The sequence below is a fragment of the Echinops telfairi genome, unplaced genomic scaffold, assembly GCF_000313985.2.
Source record: "Echinops telfairi isolate 266 unplaced genomic scaffold, ASM31398v2 ScPeMD7_27;HRSCAF=92, whole genome shotgun sequence".
Classification (NCBI taxonomy): domain Eukaryota; kingdom Metazoa; phylum Chordata; class Mammalia; order Afrosoricida; family Tenrecidae; genus Echinops; species Echinops telfairi.
The window spans coordinates 223006-248390 of record NW_022103924.1 but is presented as its reverse complement, the minus strand read 5'-3'; the positions used below and the strand labels follow the sequence as shown (position 1 = coordinate 248390).

Below are 25385 nucleotides of genomic sequence, written 5' to 3'. Positions count from 1 at the left end.
AATAAAATAAAATCATTTTATTGGGGGCTCGTACAACTCTTATCACAATCCATCCATCCATCGCGTCAAGCACATTTGCACATTTGTTGCAAATGGGGCATTTCTTTAAAATTAAATTTGAGAGATGGGACTGGAGCCTATATGGGGGTTCCCTTCCTACTGAGTCTCCCTGACACATAAGCCAAGAAGGAAGAGCTTGTCTTAGGAATTCCAAACCAAACTGAGCGTCCACCTTAGAGAATAGGATAGGGAATCACGGGAACCACTGAATTTCGACCTTTCCCTCTCGCACAGAAAACTACTGTCTAAAATTTGTATGAGTCGGAGAAAAAGGTCCAACTGCTTTGCTAACTCAATGACAACATTGCTCTTTCAGGAAAGTTGTGACAAGGATACCATTGAACCACAAGGAGGCAGCTCCTGAAAATCTAAAGCGGACCCTACCACCCACCCCAGTCACCCTTGGAGAAGATTCTGTGCTTGCACCGAGGCTCCACAGCTTGGCTGCTCCAGCTCTACCTGCTCTGAATGCATCCCCAATCTCGCCAGAAGGCTGGCAGTAGAAATAGGACCCCAGAGCTGGACTCAAGTGGGTAGTCACTCCCCTGGTACTGTTTTCTGTTTTTAATCAAATGCTTACCATGACAGAAGGGTCTCCCTGGCCAAAGGACAGGAGGGCACAAAAATGCTTTCATTAAGTTAAATCTGACATTATGTTTTAAAGGTCATTCCTACAGGATCTGCATAATTTCATTTTTTTAGAAAAGGGCTACTATTCGAACCAACATTCAATGTATTATTTCACTGATAGAAATCTAGGAACTGCCCTTTCCACCGATCAAATTTAGCCACTTCACTCTAAGGCAAGGTTTCTTAAACTGTGGGTTGTATAACTGAATGTGGAGGTAGTGACATTTTGGCAACAATAAAGGTTTCTGAATGCACAACGACCAAAAAACTAACTCAAAATCAAACAGAAAATGAATCCAAGGTGTTCCTAGCAACACTTGCCAGTGTTGTAAATTTCTGGGACAAAATGGGGTCAGAAGTGGAAAAATCCCTGTTCTAAAGGATACTACCAGGGAAGAAAAAACAGTAAAACCCCAAATGATAATGATGGTGAGACTCAACCATTATCAGCTGAGTAAATCGGTGATGGTTTGTGTATCAAATACTTTTGATACACAAAAATAAAAGATTTTGCATATAAAAAATTTTTTTTTTCCTTAGACCCTAAGTGACAATGAGGTCCACCATGGGAGCAAAAATTATTACTAATTATTTGTTATTCCTCATTAAACTCGGTACTCTGTGTTTGCTAAGTCCTGGGCTTTACGTCCAAGTGTGCAGCCTTCGGACTGGCCACATGAGCAGGTGGCTCAGACAAGGGCCTCCTGCTAGTCTCACAGTGACACAAGTCTGATGAGAAAGGTTGTGACCCGTCCTTTTTGAAAGCCGAGGCAGTATCCTTCTCTTTGTGAGCATGGGCAATGACCATTTTTGGTCTATCATACAACAGTTTTGTGATTCTGAGGAAGTCACAGGTATCTTCTTAGCCTGTGATCACGGGTGTATTTCAGACCCCGCTCCTTTCACAGTGGATAAGCCGAATTGTGTCTCTGCAGGTCAGTACACATTTTCCAACTAATCACTTCAGGATTCAAAATGAACAGGACCTCTTACAATGTGATCGAAAGTTCCAAGATGCCCTGGGGCTCACCCCCATGGCTGGCTTCGACAATTATCAGCTGACAGAACTGGCCTGAGCTTTGGGTTCTTTTCCAAGGTGCTGTTTCATCAAATCCTCTGCAAGTTTGTATTGAACCAGAGCATGTTTGTTGAACATTTAATACATCCAGGTATCATATGTGGTGAGAGTGTAGTGCACGAGGATGGATTTTTTTAAATCTCTTACACTGTCAACAATTCTCAAGGAAATGAAAGCATAGCACTGTGCCCGTACTAAGACGCCTGGATTTGTATCTGGGACCCCTCGTTTCCCACATGCTCTGTGCAGCACCAGTATTCATAGGACTTCAGGGAGCTCCCACATGTCCGAAACTTCACAATAAAACCAGAATACTTCGTGCGAATGCGGGTGAAATCAATGGAAAGTAAAGCCTCAATAGCTAAGGGAAATATTAAAACGGACAGTTCACAGTATGCCATGGTCGACTCGCTTTCATTTTATTTGCTCACCATATGTCACTTCTCAGAGGTAGTAAAATGTTTGGCATGTCTAACTTTAATTAAACAAAGCCCCCAAGTTATCCTGCTTGCTAAATTAAAAAAATGTAGTATCATTCCTTTTCTGCTATTTACTTTGGTGGAAAACCCACAAGGTTAAGTCTACCGGCAGACCTTCAAGAAGCGACGTTAGTAATGTCTACTCTAAAATAGATGAAGTATGGGAACAACAAGCCTTCCCCTCGTGACAAGACTATCCAAAATGGACAAATCAGACACTTAGGACACCAATAAAACAGAAAGTAAAGGTCTTACATAAACGTAATCACTATTTATTAAAAATAAGTTAGTCTTCTTACTTATAGGAAAAATATGAAAGTAAATGTCTTCCCTTTGGTCTCAAAGAATTCAGAATGTGTTCATTTAAAATAAGAACGTTTATAAGACTATCAAAACTGAAATGTCAAAACATCGCTATGCATTTTTAATTAAGACTAAATAGTTAGATTAGAAAACATTTTTTTCCCTTCAGTGACTCATTTTAGCAAATTTTTAATCTTTAAATGTGAAAACATACATCCCCTGAGAAATAAACACTTCATTCACCATGCCCCTCTTTGCTCTAATGTTAGCATCACTCAAAGAAGACTTTACACTAGTTTCCTATACAGCAGTGATAGCTTCCTGGGAGGTGGAAAAAAAGTAAGATTAGGAATGGCACTTTCTTCTACTTCCTGCCAATTAAAATGGTCCTAATCCACCTGGCACTCAGTAAATACAATACCGGGCTCCTGCAGACAGGTGGAATTTATAACTTGTTTAATTGTTCTGTAATAGTAAGAGGAGTTTCTTTAGCAACCAAAGTAGTCTCAATATCATGTTTTCGGCAGTATTCTGCAAATCCAGTGGTCAGAAAGCCAAAGCTATATCACAGTATGGTACCCAACAAGCCATGTCTACAAACATTCTTTCACTCTGCGGAGTTGGCATATTGAATGGTTGAATCCAATACAGTAGATCAATGAAGAACTGAGAATAAGACAATGTCTTATCTAACCCACCCCTTTACCCAAAATATGGACACGTGTGCACGCACGAGGACACACACACACACACACACACACACACACACACACACACGGCTCCTTCCTTATAATTTCAAATTCATCACTTGAGAAGTTGAAGCCTCTAATGTTTCTTCGAGTTCCTGGGTACACTGATTATACGCTTCCAAATGTTTTCTCCAGATTTCAACTAGAAAAAAAGAAAATGGCGTAACTAATAAAAAGACACCAACAATGAACATGCGGACATGAGCCCAATGGGAGAGTCAGTGTGGGGAGCATGTGCATGCGCTCATTACAAGCTTGGAGGAGTATTATAGTGCGACTTCTAACCCTGGCACTTGTTCCCTCCCCGAACCCCCCCAACTTTCACTGGACCTGTATTATAAATCCTAGAAACACACCTTAGGGGATGCTAACTGAAAAACTCGAATGAACTACCTGAGCACATGTTGAGATGATACTGAAAGTCTGAGAAAGGAAATTATCAGATAATCAATAACAAGGCCTACAAAGCTCACAAAGGAGGTCATTTCAGGCAAAAACCTAGACCACACCTGGGCCTTGTTAAAATTGGCCCTTGCCACTCATGTAATAATGAACCATAAGGTGCTCAACTCTGCCCCACCCCAGCCCCCAACTCACACACACTACCACCCTAAAACACTCACTGTAATGTGGCTCTTCTTGCTCACTGGGGTTTGGGTGTGCATCCTCCAAAGAGTTCCCTGAGCTCTGTGTGGGTGGGCTGGGTGACATGTAAGTACCATGCTCTTCAGCCAGCTCTTGGCATATGCTTTCTAGCATGGTCTTGTACTCCTGACGGGCCACCATTGTCAGTTCAACCATCTTGTGGAACTGGTCCTTGGGTAAAAGAGCACATGAGTGATGTTCCAAGAATACCTGTGAGTACACCAGCTCCCCAATTCAGCAAAACCTAGAGCCAGAGCCATGCTCAGCGTATTTGGGCAACAGGTAAGAGAGCTATGCTCTAATACAGCCCTGCTACTGACACAAAGGTCATCATTTCATGAGGTCACCTCTGCTCAGTGCCAAACCAGTAAAAGTTCTAAGTACTGTTTTATTCAGTGAGCACAGGAGAGAATTATCCTGCTCTCCTCGACTTCCTCCCAGAGAAGCCCTTGTTCCACCTCACCTGGGCTCCATCGTAGCTGAATATCCCGACCACACTAACAGGAACGGCTTTGTTTAGACTGCGTCCCAGAGCTTTGCGGTTGAGAGCAAACACAAATGGAATGTTCTGCTCACAGGCATAATTAATAATGGTATGCAAAGTGTCATCCAACCCACCTGCGTCAGAGGAAAAGAAAAAAACAACAAAGGAAATACAATACATAGTGTACTTATACTGGTTACAGACAGCAGCACTGTCCACCCTCTTTTTTATTTCATGTTCAGTGGCCAGGGCAGATTTCACCAGAAAAAAAGCCAAGTCACTGCATGTAGTACAGTTCTCAGGCTTTATGAAAAGCAATTCCCCAAAGAGAGATGTCTTTAAAGTAATAAGATGTATCACTGCCCCCCCTCCCTAATCAAATGCTAGTATTGTGCGTAATAGGAAAAACCAAATGTTAGCTAACATTTACCAAATATCTACCATATACTGAAGCACTGGTGACCCAAGGGTTATACACTTGGCTGGCAATTAGAATCCACAGCCACTATGTGGGAGAAAGATGCGGCAGTTTACTTCAGTAAGGATCTATAGCCTTGGAAACCCTGTGGGGCAGCTTTATTCTGTGCAATATGGTCTAAATAAGCTGGAATCGGCTTAACGGCAATGAGTTTGTGGTTTTGAGGTACTATGTCCCAGGATCTGTTTTGCGTGCAGTCTCACAAAAATCCTACAAGGCTGTTTGAATCATCACAAATAAAAAAACCAGAAGCACAGAGAGGTGACGTCATGTGTCCCAAACAGTACTTCAAGAAAGAGGCAGACAGGTTTCTAGTTCCCATGTGTACCGACCCACTCTGACATAAAAAGGGGTGCAATATTCCCACTTGTACCCTAATGCTTCCACATAAGTCACCATTCTAACAAAGGACAATGATAATAGGCCAACATGATCTGGAATCAGTATCCGGTACTATGCTGCTGTGAATGACTTAATAAGGCCCTTCTAACCACCATCTTTGTAACGCCCACCAAATTACTGGGTAGGACAATGGAAATGTGAGGTGCTTGTGCTCCATATCAAAGGAATTAAACTGCTTGCTAATCGTGTACACAGCACTCATGTAAGGTGGGACCATGCATATAAGTTAACTGGAACTCTAACAGGGGGATTGGTAGTTTCATCAACCCATTAGGCTTAAAATGAACCACCCCAGAGGCAGGAATGGGAGATCTCACTCCCAACCCTAGAGCTATTGCAGTGTAAGCAAGGCAATACAGAATGGCATAACACAAGGTCCACTGTGACCCATATATTTGAAACAAGACTGCTGCACAGGTCTTCAGCTCAGGGAAAAGCAAGTGCATTATCCCACATAAGACACAGGATGCTAAGTGGATTCACACTTGGCATTGTAGGCCAAAATGCACTCTCCCTAAACATGAAAAGAGTGGTGCCAAATGGTTAAGCACTTGCTGCTAACCAGGAGGTTGGAAGTTCAAGTTAACCAAAAGATGACTGTAAAGGAAGGCCTGGCAGTCTACTCCCCCCACAAGTCAGCCATGAAAAAGCCTGTGGAGTACACAGACACCCATGCAGTCACCATGAGTCAAAATCAACCTGACAGCAGCTGGTCTCTGGTTTTCTTTTTTAAAATGAAAACATGGAAAAACGAGGAAGCAAAACAGGATTAGACAAATATAACCTTGGCGTAGGAAAGGGCCTAGGAATGGCATAAAACTTAGATTCCATAGGACAAACTAATACTGTCCTATGTAGTTCCTAAAATCTCTGCTTGCACCTTTTCACTCTCCTCCCTCAACAACAAATGAAAACCACAAAATTATCTACAGTGCCTAAAGGGCTAGCTTTCTTATTATGAGAAAAAAAAAAGTACAAACTCAAATAAAAATGAACTGTAGCTAAAAGACATGGCAAAGAATCAACAGTTCATAAGAAATACCTAACTCTTAAATGAAACGATGCTCAGTCTCATTGGTACAAAATGCTAAGAAAACTTAGCACCAGTAAAATCCTCAGAGTAATACATTCCATGAAGTAAAGCAATTGCTATAAACAAGGGATTTTCAGAAAACAAGTTTTTTTCTTAAAGCTGTCAAAAATGAAAAATAGCAGAAATTTAAAAATTCTTTAGAAAATTAAAAATGACATATGCAGCATATGTATGACCTGTATGCCCCAAGGATTTGGGCTATCCTTTGTAGCTCTGTAACGTGCACACCTTGCCCTGGACCTGGAGAGGGCTCTGCCAAACACACAGCTGCAAAGGCAGAGCAGTGAAGCCCTGTTCCATTTCGATCAACTGTGACATGGAACGGATAAACCCACTGGCCTGGAGAAAAGGGGTCTAGCAGCTATTCCTGAGCTAGCTCCCAAGTAACCACTAGACAAGTCAGGTAACACCTCACTCCTTAGTTGTGAAATGTCAACTGGCAAAGATTATCTTTAAGGCTTAGTGCTAAGATTTAGATTAAAAAGGCAGTATTAGTAGAGCTTGCTTTTACACTGTAAAAGAAAGGAATGGGATTAGGGCAAAGTGGGTACCCTAGACTTTGGCTGTGGATATTTAGAGGTTGGATTCTTTTTTTTTTCATAGCTCAAATGAGAGGTGACATTCTGCACCCATCAATTCCTATATTAACCTAATGAGAAAATAAAATAGACAAGCAAGTCCTTCAAAGAACAAAAACAAGAGTTACAGGCGATGTGACAGAAAGGAGGAGTACACAATCTCCTACCTGACCAAGCTTGTCACAGCAAAAGAAAACCTAGGACAAATCAAGTGGTATTTAGACAAACTGTCACCTTTAATTAATGGACGGATTAGTTAATCACAGATTGAAAAATTAAATTTAAACCTGGCAGATGCTCCATCTAGGTATTGCTTGGCAGTCAGGGAGAAAAACTATGATCTAAGTGACCAGTGAGCTCTCCCCAGCTCTAAACTAAAACTCCAACACCAGAGCCAATCAGCAAGGCTCCTAGTATTCAGCTTACAGAAGGCACTCCTGCTGCTGCTGCTGCCAGAATGCTTCCTAGCTAAAAGGACAGACGCCCACCCAACTGATACAGGTTAGCTATTTGGTGGTTAAAGGGGCTTTGGGAAAACCATTAATCAATTAAAGCACACTCCCCGGTCCTGTGGCAGAGGTCTTGCCCGGCACTGGAGACCAAATGGGCTTATGGCATAAGCTGTGGGCAGGAACCGCTATTACACAGGACAAAACGGCTGGGCTTACCTTTGGATTGTATCTTCTCACAGTTGGGAGAAATAATGACACATTTTAACTTTTTGAGCTTCAGGTGTTTGAGAACTTCTCTCAGCCCCAATACAAGTCGGCGTTTGGTCTTAGCCTTGACTGGATCTTTCTGATACATACGGTCTTGGAACCGTACCAGTTCTTTTAGAAGATCCATAACACAAGCATCAACTTCTTTACTAAGCATCTGGCTGCAGTAACTGACAGAAACATAACACGTCATCAGCATTTCCATTGGCTGTACCATCCCAGCACTGTTCCCACCAACCCTTAATAGAGAACACCAAGTCCTTTTCAGGTAATACTAATAAAAAGTGTGAAGTTCCTGATGGATCTGATGTTATAAAAAGGCTGAGATTTCCTCTCCATCTCTCAATTACAAGGGATGAACATCTCTGTGGCCCAGGCCCCACCATGAGGTGCCAAATCTCTCCCGACGAGGGTCCTAGCCACATCTCTGGTCACTCCTCACTAGAACATAAATCGCTGAAGAATCTACCCTGAAGTAAAATGGGACGGTGGAAGGTAAAGACCACCAACAGGGTTAAAAATATCCTTCCCCTAAGAAAATAGAGAAGTGGCGCTACCAAAGGCACCCGGATATGGATTCTGCTCATGCCCGTCACACTTGGATTCCAACAAATCAGAGACTTACCAGAAGCACATGCAATCATCAGGCTATCTCCGAACAAGGGTTCTACTAAGGTACTGGCCATTTTAAACCATTAGGATGAAAAGAAAGTGTGACCCAACTACACAACTTTGATACTGAAAATCCTAAGAGCAGAAAAAAATAACTGCTAAATTACCGTGTATATACCCGTGTATACGCTGAGTTTTTCAGCACATTTTTATGCAGTTTTTTTGGTAAAATTAGGTGCCTGGGCTGATATTCAGGTCGGCTTACATTCGAATACATACGGTAAGCACAAGCACATAACTCCCCACTCAGATCATTAGCAGGGACAGGGGTACAGGAGAGTCAAGGTGCACTCACTCCCTGAACCTCCGGCTGTGAATCTTCGGAAAGCTGGCTGAGTCGAGACTAAGATGGCAGGTTTCTGAGTCACTCTGGGGCTCTGCTCTGAATGGCTCTTCTGACCTTCTTTTCTCTACAAGAGTGGAGGAGATCGATTCTTCCACTTCCCCTGAAGTTTTACAAAGCAAAGAAGTCATTGTATAGCATCTAGGACAGTAGTTCTCACCCTTCCTAATGCCGTGACCCTTTAATACAGTTCCTCATGTTGTAGTGACCCCCAACCATAAAATTAATTTTGTTGCTACTTCATAACTGTAATCTTGCTACTGTTTTGAATCAAGCGACCCCTGTGAAAGTGTCGTTCGACCCCCAAAGGGGTCATGACCCACAGGTTGAGAACTGCTGATCTAGGAGATGCACCGCCAAGATGAACCTACTGGTATGTCCCAACAATGTGCCCCCAAGTCTCCAGGATGTAACCCAAAACTGCACATATATGTCATAATAAACGTAGGTGGTGAGTAGTTTCAGAGAAGGCAATTAAAATAAATGAAAAATGTGATGGGAAAACTAGTAGATTAAACAGTCAGCCTTCTGGCCTGTCTGTATGGCTGCCTCTCCCTGCACCACCACCCCAACACCCAGATTTACTTTTGAATTTAACATGAAGAATCTCCTATTAAGAAGTTTAAAAAAAAAACTGGTTCTTAGTTCTAAGTGTTTTTGTGCTTGAAATCACCCTTTGTTCAAAGAATCCTTAGATTACAATGAACGCAAATTTCAACCAAACCCATTGCCATCGATCCACTGCTGACTCACAGCGACCTGCTGTGGGCTTCCAAGACTAGTTGTTGACGGGAGTAGAAAGCCCAGTCTTTCTCTCCCGGAGCTGCTAGTAGGAGCTACACTTTTAAAACTTCTACACCTTGGAACTGCTGACCATGTGGATCGCAGCCCAGCACATAACTACTGCACCACCAGAGATCCTTAAACATCTCAACAGGTGTGCTCAAATACATCAGCGATGGTTTAGCAAGAGCTTCAGTCTCCTATCTCATTATTGCTACAGATTGCTTACATGCAGGTAACAGGTCTCAGAGTGAAGGAGTTAAGAATGCCCACCACACTCACCAGAAGGAAAAGCATTAAAAAGTCAGATAACATGCTAAAAAGTACCAAAGATGTGGAACTGTAACATCACAGACTTCCAGTGGAGATATAATTGATAAAAACCTACTTAGTAGATTCTACTAATGCTGAAGGTAAGTCTATCCTGCAACCCATCAATTGTGCTCCTCAGCAAATGTCCAACAGGAGCCAAATGTTCATCTTCTCCAAAACACACACAATAACATCCATAGCAGCCCCAACATGGAGACTCCTTGAATGCCTTTCAGCAGCCTGGTAAACTCACACGATGATGAAATTAATGAACTGCACCAATGTGGCACAAGATGGACGAACTCCCCTAACATCATGTGGAGAAACAGTAGTAGATATAGAAGAGCATATACTATATGACCCCACTGAGGTTGAGTTCGAGTGCATCCACAGTGCTGCAGCCAGGGCCAAACCTTTGGCAGGGGCGGGTGGGAAGGCCTGTGACCAAAAGGGCAGCAGGGTTTTTCTGGGGTTCTGTTCTATTTCTTGATCTAGGTTCTGTGTCTACCTTGTGAAAAGTCCACAAGCTATACACTATCAACTTCTACACTTCTAAAAATATGTCTTTCAATAAAGCTTACTGTACAAAAACATACAGACATAATTGTTTAGGACATCTCATACACTTCCGGGTAAGCATCTAATTCTCATGGTTATTCCAATTTATAAAGACATTCAGTGCCACTGATAACAAACTTGGCAGTCTCATCTCCTCTGTTACTCAAACTCAAAGAATCAGAGGTACCAGAAGCCCTACTCTGTCACCCACGATATTTTCTATTAGAAAGCTAGGCGTCTGCATATATCTGCATTTCCCTAAAGTACAGTCCTAACCTGCATTTTTATCATAAAGCTGGACAGTGTATAGGCAAAATTCCAGAGAGTTTCCTAGACACCCATTTTATCTCTGTCATGATGGCTCCCAATTCAGTGACTCTTTAAGAATCACTTCTTTAAGAAGCAAACAACAAAATAATAATAACTTATAACTTATCAAGGGTCATGAGGGTGGGGGGAAGAGGGAGGGAGGGGGGAAATGAGGAGGTGATACCAGGGGCTCAAGCAGAAAGCAAATGTTTTGAGGATGATGGCAAAAAATGTACAATGTGCTTGACACGATGGATGGATGGATGGATGGATTGTGGTAAGAGTTGTATGAGCCCCCAATAAAAGTTTTTTTTTAAAAAAGCAGCAGCAGCAAACAAAGAGGAACAAATACCTGAAAGGTCATCCTGCTGAAAGGACTGGTCGTCACCACTGCTTTCTACATCTTGCATGTCAGTGGCAATATTTTCTTGGAGACGCTGCTGCTTTTTCTCCTGCCGTTCCTTCAAAATAATCTTTTAAAAATGATCAAATCACCTAAGATATTCTTCTTCAAAATAAACAGTCCACCTTCAACTTATTGGCAACACAACTGTTCATAAGAGATCTGGTTAATCACTTACCTTCAATAGCAGGAAAAGACCCACCCATCCACTCCTGCTCCGTGACAGGGTGGTCTATGTGCATAACAAGACATCCAAAACTGGCTCTCATGCGGATTTTGATGCACAACAGTCCCCTGACCAAGGGCAAGTTATTCAGTCCCTCTGAATAGCAATGACCTCAAGACCTCAAGCACAGAGACTCGGGGATGACTACTATTGCAGTTAAAGGAAGGGACGTGTCACAGGCCTAACAGAACAGGTGCAAAGAGGGGCTCTGAATCAGTAAATGTGAGCATATGACAGATCATCTTGAGTCCTGGATGACAGTGAGAATGAAGAGAATGTAACTTTCCCTCTTCTGGCTTTCTGTCCATGTCACAAGAGCGTCATAAACAAAAAACTTTCCCTTTAAAGTTTTACATCCCCCATCACGTTGGGGGAGCAAATGATTGTTTTAGAGAATTGTCTCAAGAGATCAACATTCAAATAATGTAAACCTAGGCACTGAAAGAAAGAAATGTGAATACATGACATTTGAAAAGCCTTTTAATGTCTTGTTTCACACACCTTCTTCAAAGACGTTGGTTTCTTGGCCTTGGGAACCTCTCGTTGCTTCCCTTTCTTCCTCAGCGGGGCACTGGAGTCTAAGGGGTTGTGAGGGGTTTGCACCTGATGTAAGTGGTGGTTCTTCATCCCCGAGGTTGCTTCTTTGGAAAGAACTGGCACGGCACCAACTGAAACAAAGTGTGCACAATGCAACGCAGGTACTCCCCTCCTGGCTTCATAGCCGTTTACAGCATTACAGGTCTCCTATGTCACTAGAACTCAGCCCCTATCCTGACATTCTTCTTAAATCTACAGAAATGCTTTCAGTAGGCAATGATTTTAAATGGCTCTGGTTAGCTTTTGGATATGAGCCACAAGAAATTATCTAATAATTTTAGAACTACTCTCCTATTCACGTAATCAAATATCCTGTTTCTAGTAAAATTCAATAATGTATCTGATTTTTAAAATAAAAGTATTTCTATTTTACATGAATTATTGCTGTTGTGCCTAAATCTCTCTCCATTCCCATTTTCAATTGAGCAATGCCTTTAAAGAAGTAGATTGCCAATAACTTTTATATGTATCGTTTCTGTCTAACTACCATTAGGCCCTTATAAGATTCTAGTAATATTTCCAGTTGATTCTGCAGATGTATAAACCTCATCATGTTTATGATGGCACTCTGGTGGCATCTCACTTTGCATAGTCAATGAGCCATTACTACCAGATACTTCAATTTTATTTTCCTCTCCTGGTTAACTTCCCACTTTCGGATATATTTCAAAGAAATAGCTAATTTGCATATACTTTTTTTTTTAACTAGGAAAATTTCCAAACACATACATCAGAAAATATGGCAAAACAAACCCTATGTGTCCATTGTCCAACTTCACCAATATTTTTCTATATGAATTTTATCCATTCTCCTTTAATAATGGTAGGAGTCCTGGTGGCGTAGTGGTTAAGATTTGGGCTGCAATCTACAAGGTTGGCAGTTAGAAACCACCAACTACTCCTCTGGAGAAAGACGGGGCTTTCTACTCCTGTTTATAGCTACATTCTCAGAAACTCTCAGGGACCGTTCCACTCATAGCCTACAGGGTCGCGATGAGTTGGCATCGACCCGATGGCAGTGAATTTGGCTTTGTCATTAATATTGGAATATATTTTTGAACTGGTGTTATATCTATCAGGTAAACAAACTGATTAGATCTTACCCGTCTAATTATCTGCTTAATGTAGAACATTTACCTGTACAAGTTATAAAAACCTAAGTATAAAAATAGCTCTACTATCTAAAACTATTATAGCTAAAGCACAATTGCTTAGACCTTTGGAGACTATTACATAGTATGTGACTGGCTCTACTTTTCTCATCAGCTCTTTAAAAAAAACAACTCCTCTAATGACCCAGTTTACATGGATTAGCTCCCCTCAATTCCTAACAACACTGCCAGGTTCAGCATCTCACCTGAGCTCTTCCAACAGTCTACCGTTCAGTTCACTTCAATCACAGCTCATGATGTCTTGTCTGACGGCATGCAACCAAGTGACTCTTCAGAGTCATAATCTTAATTCTCTGGCGAGAAACACTTCTCATCAACAGACTAAGGAGGTTGACAAAGATCTCCTCAAAACCAGTCAAAAAGCTGAACAGAGTGATACAATGGTCCCACATTTCCTGAATTTGAGGAAAAACAATCCACAAACCTGAAGCCCACAAGAAACTCCAGATAGAAGAAGCACAGAGATCCATACTTGAACAGCGTAGCCAAAATGCCAACTCACTGCCATTAAATCAATTCTAACTCATAGTGACCCTATGGATTTCCAAGACTATAAATCTTTTAGGAAGTCAAAAGACGACCAACTGTGGCTTTCTGTCTTTATCTCGAGGAGCAGCTGGGAGTCCTGAACTGTTGACCTTGTGATTAACAGTCCAATGTACAACCTGCTAACCCATCAAAGCTTCTTTTTTTATAAAGGGTTAGATAATAAATATTTCCAGTATTGTAGGCCATACGGTTTCTGTCACAACTATTCACTGCCATGATAGCCCAGCAACAGCACTGCGGGTTGTTGTTGAGGCAATTTTAGATTCTGGTGACCCCAAGCAAGTCAGAGTAACACTCTGCACAGTTTTCAGTGGATGATTTTTCAGCAGTAGATCGATCACCAGGACTTTCTTCCAAATGAACTCAAGTGCCAACCTTTGCCTTTACTCCCAAGATGTGGGGTGGGTGCAAAAAGCTAACGTTAGTTATTAGTCAAGTACATTAATAGTTTGCACCATCCTGGAACTCCAAAAGTAGTCATACATAATACTTAAGTCAAGCCTTAGTGAGCCATAGTTTTCTGGCTCCTGAGATAGTTATTTAATAGAGAAAACACAGCACTAAAAATTGTATACTAGGAGGTTAAGAATGAAAGTGTTCACCACACAATTTATTGTTTTTCTGTCTGTGAAATCATACTTCCCCTGAACTGAAAGAATATCCTTTCTAGGACTAATGCTACAAAACTTCGCATATATCCCTTTTTACTTACTACCAGAAAACCACTCCAAAACTCCGCCCCTGCAAGTATGCTGAGTGAAACCTTCTTCACAGTGTCGCTGGGTATCTGGTTCTTTCTTTTCACAGATGCAGCACAGTTACAAATAAATAAGCTGCTTTAACAGGAGGAACTAGGTACAAACTAAATGTTAGTTGTTAGGGCAGGTAGATAATTACATTCTATGAAATGTTAATTCCCTTACCTACACTGTAAAGATTTTTGAAACAAAGAACACTAAAAAAAGTAGACTTTCAGAAGTACCATGTCATCATAACTGAGGGAAAATCCTCACCTTCTACAAAGTACTAATTCCTAACGGCATACTTAGAGAATCTTTATTATAAAAGAACACATTCAAAAGACAGTGGACCTGGAAAAGATTTTCTGCTACTTGCTCTCATACCTGAGACCACCACAGGTTTGGAAGACTGCTTTGCATTCTGGGAGTGCTGCTTTTTCTCCAAGGCTGTGAGCATTCTGCCCAAATCCAGCTGAACTGGAATTTCACTCTTCTTTCCACTGTTTTTAAAATCCTTCTAAAAGTTCAAATATCAAAAAGCTTATCTACAGTACTGTGTTTTATAACCCATGCTTTTCATTTATGATGAAGTTATATATAATACAAGATAAATGAAAATTTTGGTTTTATAACCCATGCTTTTCATTTTACGAAGTCATATATAGTAAAAGATTAAATGAAAATGTTCATATTGAAATATAAAAATAGTATTTAAAATAATATTACTGGAAATTAAGGGGGGAAAAACCAATCCCACATGATCTATTACCATCACTGTTTACGTCTTTCTCTCAGAATAACCTGTCCACATGTATGTTTGCATCTATTTACAGTTTGAGTAACAATGCCCATGTTTGTTTGTAAGTCTTTAGCTGCAAAAGTTTAGGCAAGGCTAATTGGTTAGTTTACGATTTCATTAGCATTATCCCCTCTCCAAATCCCTAAATGAGCCAGCCTTCATGAAAGTATGATGCTATGACCAAAATGTACCGAGGCCTAAATCATAAACAAGCAGGCGAGCATTGAGTTTAGGCACAAAAATGGATACATTCTAAATAAGCATTATTTGCGACAAGAAAAACTGTCACTTGTGTTTAGAGATTATTTAAGAAGGTGTGTAAGATAGTCTCCTTAATATGTCCTAAGGCATGCTGCATCTCCTCTGCTTTAGCATCTCCACCTACCTCTCCTACCAGCAGTTCTCCTCTTCTCTGGCCCCAAGCCCCTACTGGCTGACCTCAAATCAAGGGGAGAGTGTTGAAGGCAACAGCACCAGGATGCAAAGAAACCTTCTGCAGGGATGGAAGGTTATCAAACTATTACATGTGGATGTAAGTTAATTTTCATAAGGGTTTAGAATTTTATTTTTCATAATTGTGAACATGTCCCCCCTTTGAAAGGCAGCACAACAATGAAAATTCTAGAGAAGAAATGGGCAAAAGTGCATAAATTCTCATCTGGGTATAAATCACAACTTTTATTCTTAAGGCTACAGTGGGGATGGTTTGGAAGGGGGAACCGACCTGTCCCTGTTGGGCTTCCATTTTGATGAAGTTTTGATGCTCTCTTACTTTTGTTCTGCCTTTTAATACTACCTCAAAAAAGAATTGTTGGGCTTCCTGAATAAATTGAGTCAATGTATTATTTAAAACAGAGTTTCATTTTTAAAAGTTCGTATTCCCCCTCCTTCCTGACACAGCAATAGCAGTTACCAGTAGTCTTATTACAAAACACACAAGACATGTTAGCTTAAAAGCAATTTTGTTTCAACATATGGATGCAGTGCTCCAATGAAGGAACACAACAGTTCAGTACAAAACAAAGTGTGTCATTTTTAAGAGTTTAGCAAGAAAAGTTAAGCCTAAAGCAATTGTAGTTTCCATCTAACAGTTACCTGTTGTTGCTGTCTGGATTGACATTTTGTTGACTCTCCCCTGTTTCTTCTTTCAGCAGCAACTGCCAAATTGGGGAACTCATCAGCATCCTAAGTAAACCACACACTTTTAGGTCTCCATTCAGAATATGCCCAGATGCAAGCGTTCTGTTACTCATATTCTTCGTTAATAAACTGCCACCAAAAAATCTCAACAGTAATACAAAACAGTTCAAACACTGACATAATTGCTTCTGCTTTCACATTTAGAAAGTCAAAGTGACAGTATTAAAGGCCACAGCATAACATAACATGTCCCAGAAATAGACACAGTGCCAATAAGAATCTTGGTCGAACTGAAGAGTCTAGAGAATTGGCCCTTAACCCTGGCATGAAAATATTCAAATACTGATTCCAAGGGAGAAACCATAAAATCTAGACTCAGTAGATTAATTATTCTGTAATGTATGCTAAATGTGTACTTTAAATAAAAGGCAATATGCCTGTTAGAAAAAACTTTGTATATTACTTAATGATAGTTTGTGTCATCTTCCTTAGAGAAGTCACTATGGGAAATATGGAACAGAAACTATAATACATTATTCACTAGTCTAAATCATGACATCTCAAACATATAACCCAACTATTCCCAAATGGATATTCCAAAACCCTTGGAGACTTCCTAGATTTGTAGGGATCCTTTAGGCTGAGTGCTTTGGTAGCAACTCGGAAAGACTCATCTCCCTGCCCAAGCAGCCATGTTACTTGACTCTTCTGTGGCCAAGGAAAGAAATGTAGCAGTCACCAGGACAGCTCAATTAGAGTTTAGGCCGAATATTAGGAAGCAACGTGGAATAATGGAGGAACGTGGATTAAAGAGCTCTTTTGGAAGCCCATGAAATTCTCCTCACAGGACTCCAAATGAATGACCCAAGTATTCTGAACTTCTCTACAGTAATCACATCACCGTTGGAGAATGCAGACGAGTGGGGAGGCTATAAAGATCTACAGTGCTGGGGACCTCGAGGAACAGCTCTACACTGTCCCTTAGGGTTGCCATGAGTCGAAATATACTGAAAGGTTGTATTTTCATGCCAAAGTTAAAGGCAGTGGGTGTGGTGGGTTGCAACCACATCATAATATTTCTGAATAGAAAATGAAGTCCTACAAGTCAATATTCTAAACCTGGAATAAGTAGGTAAAGATTAAAAGGTGTAAACATACTATACTATTAACTCTAATATTAGTTTGTCTCTAGACTGAACGGTTTTATTAATTCGTTTCTTCAAATCTTCATGGAAGATCTGCTTTGAGACAGGTACTGATTTGGAGAGTAAGGATGAAGAAGTAAGAAAACGGGTTAGTGCTCTTTTTTTAATAAGAAAATTATTATTACAGAAAATGCCAGAGATTTTTACTTATGAAAGAAACCACAGAAACCCAAGCTTCTACTACAAAAGACAATTTTACATCACGAAAGGTGAATAAGAATGTAAATGTACTTCAATCCTTGGTGGCTCCTGAACTGTTAGAACTTCATATTTTGATTTAGATTTTTCTTTCTTTTTCTTACTCTTTCTTGAAACTTCATTTTGTTCAAGGTTGTCACTTTGTAAATCTTTGGACTACAACAAAAACAAAACAAAAATATTTTCTTACGATATTCACTAGAACTCTTGAATTCTATGTCCTAGATAAAAATAATGATTATAAAAAATATGATTATCAATATGTAAAACTATATGGCCGTTTTATCCAGGTTGAGTTTCTCATTTTCTATTTATAAAGAGTCAGCATTCAGAAGAATGATTCTGAAGAGGGTGCGGTGGGGAGGGGGGAACTGTTAAAATAGTTACAATACCTAATTTGCTTTGAAACCTTATAGATTTGGGAGTGGAAGAAATTACTTTTTCTAAAACTGTATACTTATAGTATTGCATTTATCATTTCTATAATTTAAAAATAATAAAGGATGTTTTACAGGGAAAAATAACCCTTATGAACACTATCAACCCAGTCTTGTAAAATGTTAATCTATCTCAGTAATAAAATGACTGGAGATCATTAGTTATTTTCTTCATTAGTCATCTTTACTTTATGAGATTTCTAAACTAAGCATTTCTCATACATGATTTTTTTTCAATAATTAGGGAAAAAAGGACTCTGAGAAAACAAAATCTGTTGAGTGCTAGGATGCTACATCCATTTAAGGAAAACTGTCCGGGATAATGACTTAGTTCATGTAGGATGAGCTATGCCATTTTTAGAATTCAAAAAGTAACCTTAAGCATGTACAAATGTAAATATATTTATACATGAGAATGAGGAAATAGATCTATGTGCACATATTTATAGGTTTAGTATTAAGGTAGCAGATGGACATTGGGCCTCCACTCAAGTACTCCCTCAATGCAAGAATACTTTGCTCTATTAAACTGGCATTCCATGATGCTCACCCTGCCGACACAATCACTAAAGACAAAGCAGGTGCATAAGCAAATGTGGTGCAGAAAGCTAATGGTACCCGGCAATCAAAAGATATAGCTTCTAGGGTCATAAAGCCTTGAAGGTCAACAAGTGGCCATCTAGCTCAGAAGCAACAAAGCCCACATGGAAGAAACACACCAACCTTTGTGATGATGAGGTGCCGATGGGATCAGGTATCAGGCATCAAAGAACAAAAAATCTTATCATTGTGAATGTAGGGGAGTGTGGAGTGGGGACCCAAAGCCCATCTGTAGGCAGCTGGACATCCCCTTACAGAAGGGTTGCGGGGAAGAGACAAGCCAGTCAGGGTGCTGTGTAGCAACGATGAAACATACAACTTTCCTCTAGTTCCTAAATGCTCCCTCCCCCCTCCCCCACTATCATGATCCCAATTCTACCTTACAAATCTGGCTAGACCAGAGGATGTACACTAGTATTGATAGGAACTGGAAACACAGGAAATCCAGGACAGATGATTCCTTCAGGACCAGTGCTGAAAGTGGTGATACCAGGAGGGTGGAAGGAAGGTGGGGTAGAAAGGGGTAACCGATTACAAGGATCTACATATAACCTCCTCCCTGGGGGATGGACAACAGAAATGTGGGTGAAGGGAGATGTCGGACAGTGTAAGATATGACAAAAAAATAATAATTTGTAAATTATCAAGGGTTCATGAGGGAGAGGGGAGAGGGAGGGAGGGGGAAAATGAGGAGCTGATACCAAGGGCTCAAGTAGAAAGCAAATGTTTTGAGAATGATGAGGCCAATGAATGTACAAATGTGCTTGACACATGGATGGATGGATGGACTGTGATAGGAGTTGCAAGAGCCCCCAATAAAATGATTTAAAAAAAAAGTAACCTTATACTCAAAAAGATAGGAACATACTGCAGTAAACAATAGGAATGTATTTCATCCTAAAATAGTATATAAAAATTAAAATCAGAGTCTAAACACAATAAAAAAGTCTCTTGGACAAACAAGGGACTAACTAAAATGGCAATTATTTTAATTGAAGGGAGAAAATTCTGAAATTATATCTTATAGTTAATAAATTGCAATTAAATAAGAATAAGTAACCTACAGTACATGATCAAACATGAATAACTCACGTACCATATATATTCGAGTATAAGCCGAGTTTTCCAGCACATTTTTAATGCAGTTTTTGTGGTAAAATTAGGTGCCTCAACTGATAGTCGGGTCGGCTTATACTCGAGTATATATGGTAATTTGCTCCCAGTACCCAACTGATAAAAGATGTAGCAAATGTATATACCAGAGAATGAACTTATGCCAACATCTCTGCTTTAAAGAATTCTAAATGATTCACTGATATTTTAAGACCATAAGGGGAAAATTCATATTCTCTCATCTCAACTATGCGCTGCATGTACAAAAGCAATCATTTTTTTTCTTTCCCCTTGACTGATAATCTATTATTTTTACCACTACAACAAACTCCTAGTGCTTGGAGCTGGGCAAAAAAATGAAATATATAAAGATACAAAAAATCAATATAATCAAAAGGTGATGCATACCTTTTTAATAAGTTGAACACTATGTTTCTCTTTATTGTCGGAAAGATCAGAAGATAAAACTTCAGAACATGCTATACTAACCATTTTAGGATCTGCTGCTGAAGCAACTGTCTTTAGGCTTTTCATGGAAGTAGCATTTTTAGTGGCTGGTGACAGTTCTGTAGACAATGTCTGCCGTACAACATAACCCATTGGTGTCCAAGATAACTCTGCTCAAAGATAACAAAATAACAATCTCAACAGTAATACAAAAATTGCTTAGTTTCTCAAAAACGGATTACTCAGAGCATAATTAAATTTGAGCTCCTGTTCAATATATACCTTTGAAAACTACAAGGAAGCTTCAAAAAGGTCTTAGAAAACTTCCACTATCATTTAATTTCCTTTTTCCATAAACTTTTTTACAGTACTTCCTCATATAGTATTTATCATGTTTTCCTTCTTGGAGTATGCATGTTGAATTTTTCCCTTTACCTTGTAAGACGGATTTTCATAAAAACTGGTCTTTTAATATGAGGTGGGGTGAGTAGACAATTGTTTCCGTTATAAAACAACAATCCACAATTACGCTCATGTGACAAATACAAAGAAGGAGCTAAAGATGAAATTTTAACCTACTCATCTTGATATGTACTTTTAAAATCAAAAGTAAAAAATCACTATCACAATAACTGGTAATTTATTTCTGTTTAGAACACAGTTTTAATTACAAAACAACTTCTTGGTTACCAAGAAACTCTTTGTGCAGACAAAGAGTTTCCCATCACACAATCAGCACATGACCTCCAGAAGCTGAACAACAGCTGACTGCTCGTGGCAATAACACAAGGCATGGAACCAATACCAAGACCAAGCCTCCAACCAGAGCAGAGCTTGCAGCCTCTACAGTGAAGATTTGTATGAACCACATAAAAACCAAACATAAAACATAAGAATGCAAAATAAAAATGACCTATAGGAAATCATGTATGAAATTTTCTTTTTACAAGCTATTATACGTTTCATGTCAGTACTATTTTCACAGTAATCCTAACACATGACTTGCCTTTCCCCTCTCATCTTTCTCCTCAGTGTGCAGGGGTATTCTTGAGGCTGCGAGACATGTGACAGGGAAGCAGATCCACTGAACCAGATGCTAAAGAGAGCTGCAAAATGTAAAACAGTGCTGCTCTCCTCAGTGTCATTTGTTTTTGGTTTTGGAAAAGTATTTTTCCCCATAAAAATAGGTTATTTATATTATAATATATTGGGCCTAATTTTCACTATTTTAAAAATACATAATTGATATATTTTAAACATATTTTATATGTCTCAGTTTTAACTTCTAATATGGTAAATATAGAGAGATGTATCAATGAAGACCCTCATTTTTTTTTTTTAAGACCCTCATTTTTAAGAGTAAGTGTTTAGGCTTGAAATTCACTGGTCTAATACTAAAACAATGATTTCTGAGTCCACAAATGTTCTCATGCACCTGCATAAAAATTTCGTGTATACTTTTTACCCCTCATTTCACATTCCTTTAAAAGGAGCACTGGTAACATACTGGTGAAGCACTCAGCTGCTCTGTGAGATACAAGACCTGGCAATCAGCTCTCATGAAGATTACAGCCTGGAAAAGTCTATGTCAAATAGAGTTGCTGTGAGGACACATAACAAATACTCTTTAAGCGCAATATGCTTACTTTACGATTCTAAATTCCATTTCAATTTATCAACAACCCACTAGCTACCTTACTGAAGACTGTAGAGTAAAAATATTTTCTTTGCAATGGATTCCAAAATTAACCCAGAAAACAATTCTTAAAGACAATGTTCTGTAGCCATTCTTACCTCTTGTATATGAAGTTGAACTGTTAGCATCATTATCAGCTACTGATTGAGTTGCATTTTTATTTTTGACCACTCTTTCACCCTAAAAAGCAAGCCAGTTCTTTTATTAATATTTGAAACGGGGGGAAAATTTAATTTTTATGCAGTTTCTTAAATTTATTTAAAATACATGTTAATTTAAAAATTGACACACATAAAAAGTTAACACTTCCGTCTACCAAATTTCTTATAAAAATATACCAACCACTGTTAGTAACTTTCTATTTCTTTCCCTTTTTATAATAAGGTTCCTGACAGAAAGGACAGGCAGGGGCTTCTCTGTGTTAACGGAATGAACACTCTACCTGCTGAGAGAATGGACAATGGACCTTAAAATAACAAGCCTAGTAAATGTCTGGCCCTGGAGCTCAGGCTGTGTGGGCATCATAAGACATCTTACCCAGAGTTACGGCCTGGGAAAAGTTGACACTGCCACAACAGATTTATAGCCTGACAGAAGATAAAAAAAAAAAACATGCTGAGACTGAACTGTATGTAGCCTACGATAAATTAGAAAGATATATACAGGAGACCCAAGGACCAACTTAGCAATAATTATAAAGTTGCTGGGCCGTCTGTGGACCTGCAACCCCCACTTGGAATATGCTTATTTTAAAAACAAAAAGCAGGAGGAGACGAGCCAGACAGGGTGCAATGCAGCAACAATGAAAAATACAACTTTCCTCTAGTTCCTAAATGCTTCCTCTGCCCCTCACTAACATGTTCCCAATTTTACCTTGCAAGTCTAGCTAGACCAGAGGATGTACACTGGTACAGATAGGAACGGGAAACACAGGGAATCCAGGGCGGATGATCCCTTCAGGACCAGTGGTGCGAATGGCGATACTGGAAGCGTAGAGGGAGAGTGGGTTGGAAAGGGGGAACTGATGACAAGGATTTACATGTGACCTCCTCCCTGGGGGATGGACAACAGAAAAGTGGGTGAAGGGAGACGTCGGACAGGGCAAGATATGACAAATAATAATTTATAAATTATCAAGGGCTCATGAGGGAGAGGGGAGTGGGGAGGGAGGGGAAAAAAAGAGGAGCTGATGCCAGGGGCTTAAGTGGAGAGCAAATGTTTTGAAAATGATGAGGCCAATGAATGTACAAATGTGCTTTACACAATTGATGTATATATGGATTGTGCTGAGTTGTATGAGCCCCTAATAAAACGATTAAAAAATAAAAACAAAAAGCACCCCCTTAGGCATCCTCACACCTCTACAGGGCACCTGCTTTGCTCTGGAAGCAAAGTGTATCCTATATGTGCTTAAGGTGTCCTTCTTACCTCTCCAGGGGAACCCACATTATTCCTTGGGGAAATATCTATGGTTAAACACAACTTTGGCTTCATTCTCTGCTGCTGTGTGCCTGTGAATACTGAGTGGGGCTTATCTCTGGCCCCTTACAATCCACATGAGAAGAACTTGCTAGTACCCCAAGACAATGCATTGCTGGCAGCAGGACCTGGCATGTCTATAGGAATGAATGTCACAGCTACATTTATCTTTTGTATATGAACTGTAATAATGAGATCATACCATATATACCTGTGTGCAACTCTTTTTAAAACTAAATATACTAAAAACAAAAAACAAAAATCTAAATATACTTTAAGCAACTTTCCACAACAGCACAAAAGTGCCTACATGGTTCTTTCCCCTTCTACATCTAACTTAAGGTCACAGATAGTGCGAAAAATACAGTAACATGTTGGTGTGGAACTACTGCTAGGATTAGGTTTATGATTTGGCTGGGCTTAGGTTTGCAGTTATGGTTTGAGTTAGGTATCCCATTATAGCTTGGAGGATTAGTGTTAGGTGTAGTTCTAAGGCTTGGTTGGACTAAGGTTAAATTTAGAGTTACTTTTAGATAAATATAGGTAACTGTTTTTTATACAGATTTACATAGCTATTTAGGTTCCCATTCTCTCCACAAATTGTTCAGTGAAGTTGGTTACATTCATCACTATGCATGAACATTCTAATTATTTGCATTCTAATTGTTCCATTTCCATTAATATACTTTCTTGGCCCCTTTACCTTCTCATCTTCATTTTAAAGTAATTGCTTACTATTTGGTTTATTCAGGAATTAAAAAAAGAAGAACATAGTACGAAGAACATAGTACTTAAGGGTGATATTCAGTACTTTCTTTTTTTGTTTGTTTAAAATTTTTTAATTTTATTTATTTATTATATTCAATACTTTCTTAGCCAATATGTTATTTAGCTAAAGGCTGACTCAAGGGAGTTTCACTTCAAGGTTTGAAAAGTATCAGAAAGGGGCTAAGAAAATACGGCTGCCAGATAACAAGCACGGGTTGATCTCCTCACAAACCACCAGAGAAGTTCCACTAGGAGGGATATCATGCACTTCCTGGCAAGGGGAATGTCAACTTAAAGTTAAGTAGATCCAAGTTTCTTAAAGTGGAAGAGCAACAATGCCTGCTGACAGACTCCCAAGTACAACTGGTTGACGGCACAGCCAATTTTTCTCAGCCCCTGAAGCAACCCAACCAGCCAAGCCTCTTACCTCAATGCTCTCCAGGAGACAGCTAATTGTGTGTGCAGCTTGGTGCAAACATAATCAGTACCTAAGTTGCTTAAAGTATATTTAGTTTTTTCCCCTTCACCCTTCTTTCCTGAGTTGGTCAGTGCCCTCCCCACCACCACCTGCCCTACAGCACACACAAAGGGACACTACCAAAGAACAGAAAACGCACCCATCCCCATACAGTATTTTTTACTTTATTTTCTTGTTCTATTATAATGGTCTCACCCTATTTTTTTTCTTCTTTTTCATCGTATTTTTTAAAATACCCTCCAACTTTCACTTCCAGTGGCCTCTTCTGGTGGAGCCCCACGCTCCACTCTGGCCACTTACCCAAACAAGGACTTCCCCACTCTTGAGTGCACATAAATACCTACATCCACACTGCCATAGTACCAGAAATTAGTAGCCACACCTAAGTCTTGTCTCTTTTGTTACTGCACATCCACCTATGATGTTCTCTTTTTCCTTGTGAAATATATCTCCAATAAACTTATTCTGCTCACCCCTCTTAAAATAGAGTGCCCCCAGGGTGCTAACCCACCCAAGGGGAGGGTATTGTTTATATCTCCACAGGAAAAGAGGGACCAAACTTCAACCTAGTGCTCCAAGGTGTGAAGACAACATGCCGGCGCGGAGTAGGGAATCAGTGGAGAGGTCTAAGGGGCTGGTCCCAGCCCCAAATACTAAGTGGAT

The 25385-nt window shown here is 39.8% G+C and overlaps 1 protein-coding gene across 3 annotated transcripts in view; it reads right to left on the bottom strand.

Moving 5' to 3' along the window:
- Nucleotides 1-2498: 2498 nt before the first annotated feature.
- SECISBP2 (SECIS binding protein 2) overlaps nucleotides 2499-25385 on the bottom strand; it is a 48685-nt gene continuing 25798 nt past the window's right edge. For 2 of the 3 annotated variants that reach the window (XM_045289415.1, XM_045289417.1), the window contains 12 exons: nucleotides 22096-22177; nucleotides 20344-20471; nucleotides 17738-17860; nucleotides 16257-16346; nucleotides 14747-14879; nucleotides 11806-11972; nucleotides 11028-11148; nucleotides 8666-8816; nucleotides 7648-7868; nucleotides 4408-4562; nucleotides 3923-4115; nucleotides 2499-3441 (listed from right to left, as the gene is read on the bottom strand). In XM_045289415.1, coding sequence (XP_045145350.1) covers nucleotides 3338-3441; nucleotides 3923-4115; nucleotides 4408-4562; nucleotides 7648-7868; nucleotides 8666-8816; nucleotides 11028-11148; nucleotides 11806-11972; nucleotides 14747-14879; nucleotides 16257-16346; nucleotides 17738-17860; nucleotides 20344-20471; nucleotides 22096-22177 — 1668 coding nt within the window. In that variant the 3' untranslated portion in view covers nucleotides 2499-3337. The remainder of the gene's footprint in view (nucleotides 3442-3922; nucleotides 4116-4407; nucleotides 4563-7647; nucleotides 7869-8665; nucleotides 8817-11027; nucleotides 11149-11805; nucleotides 11973-14746; nucleotides 14880-16256; nucleotides 16347-17737; nucleotides 17861-20343; nucleotides 20472-22095; nucleotides 22178-25385) is intronic. The other variant, XM_045289416.1, reaches the window with a different exon arrangement.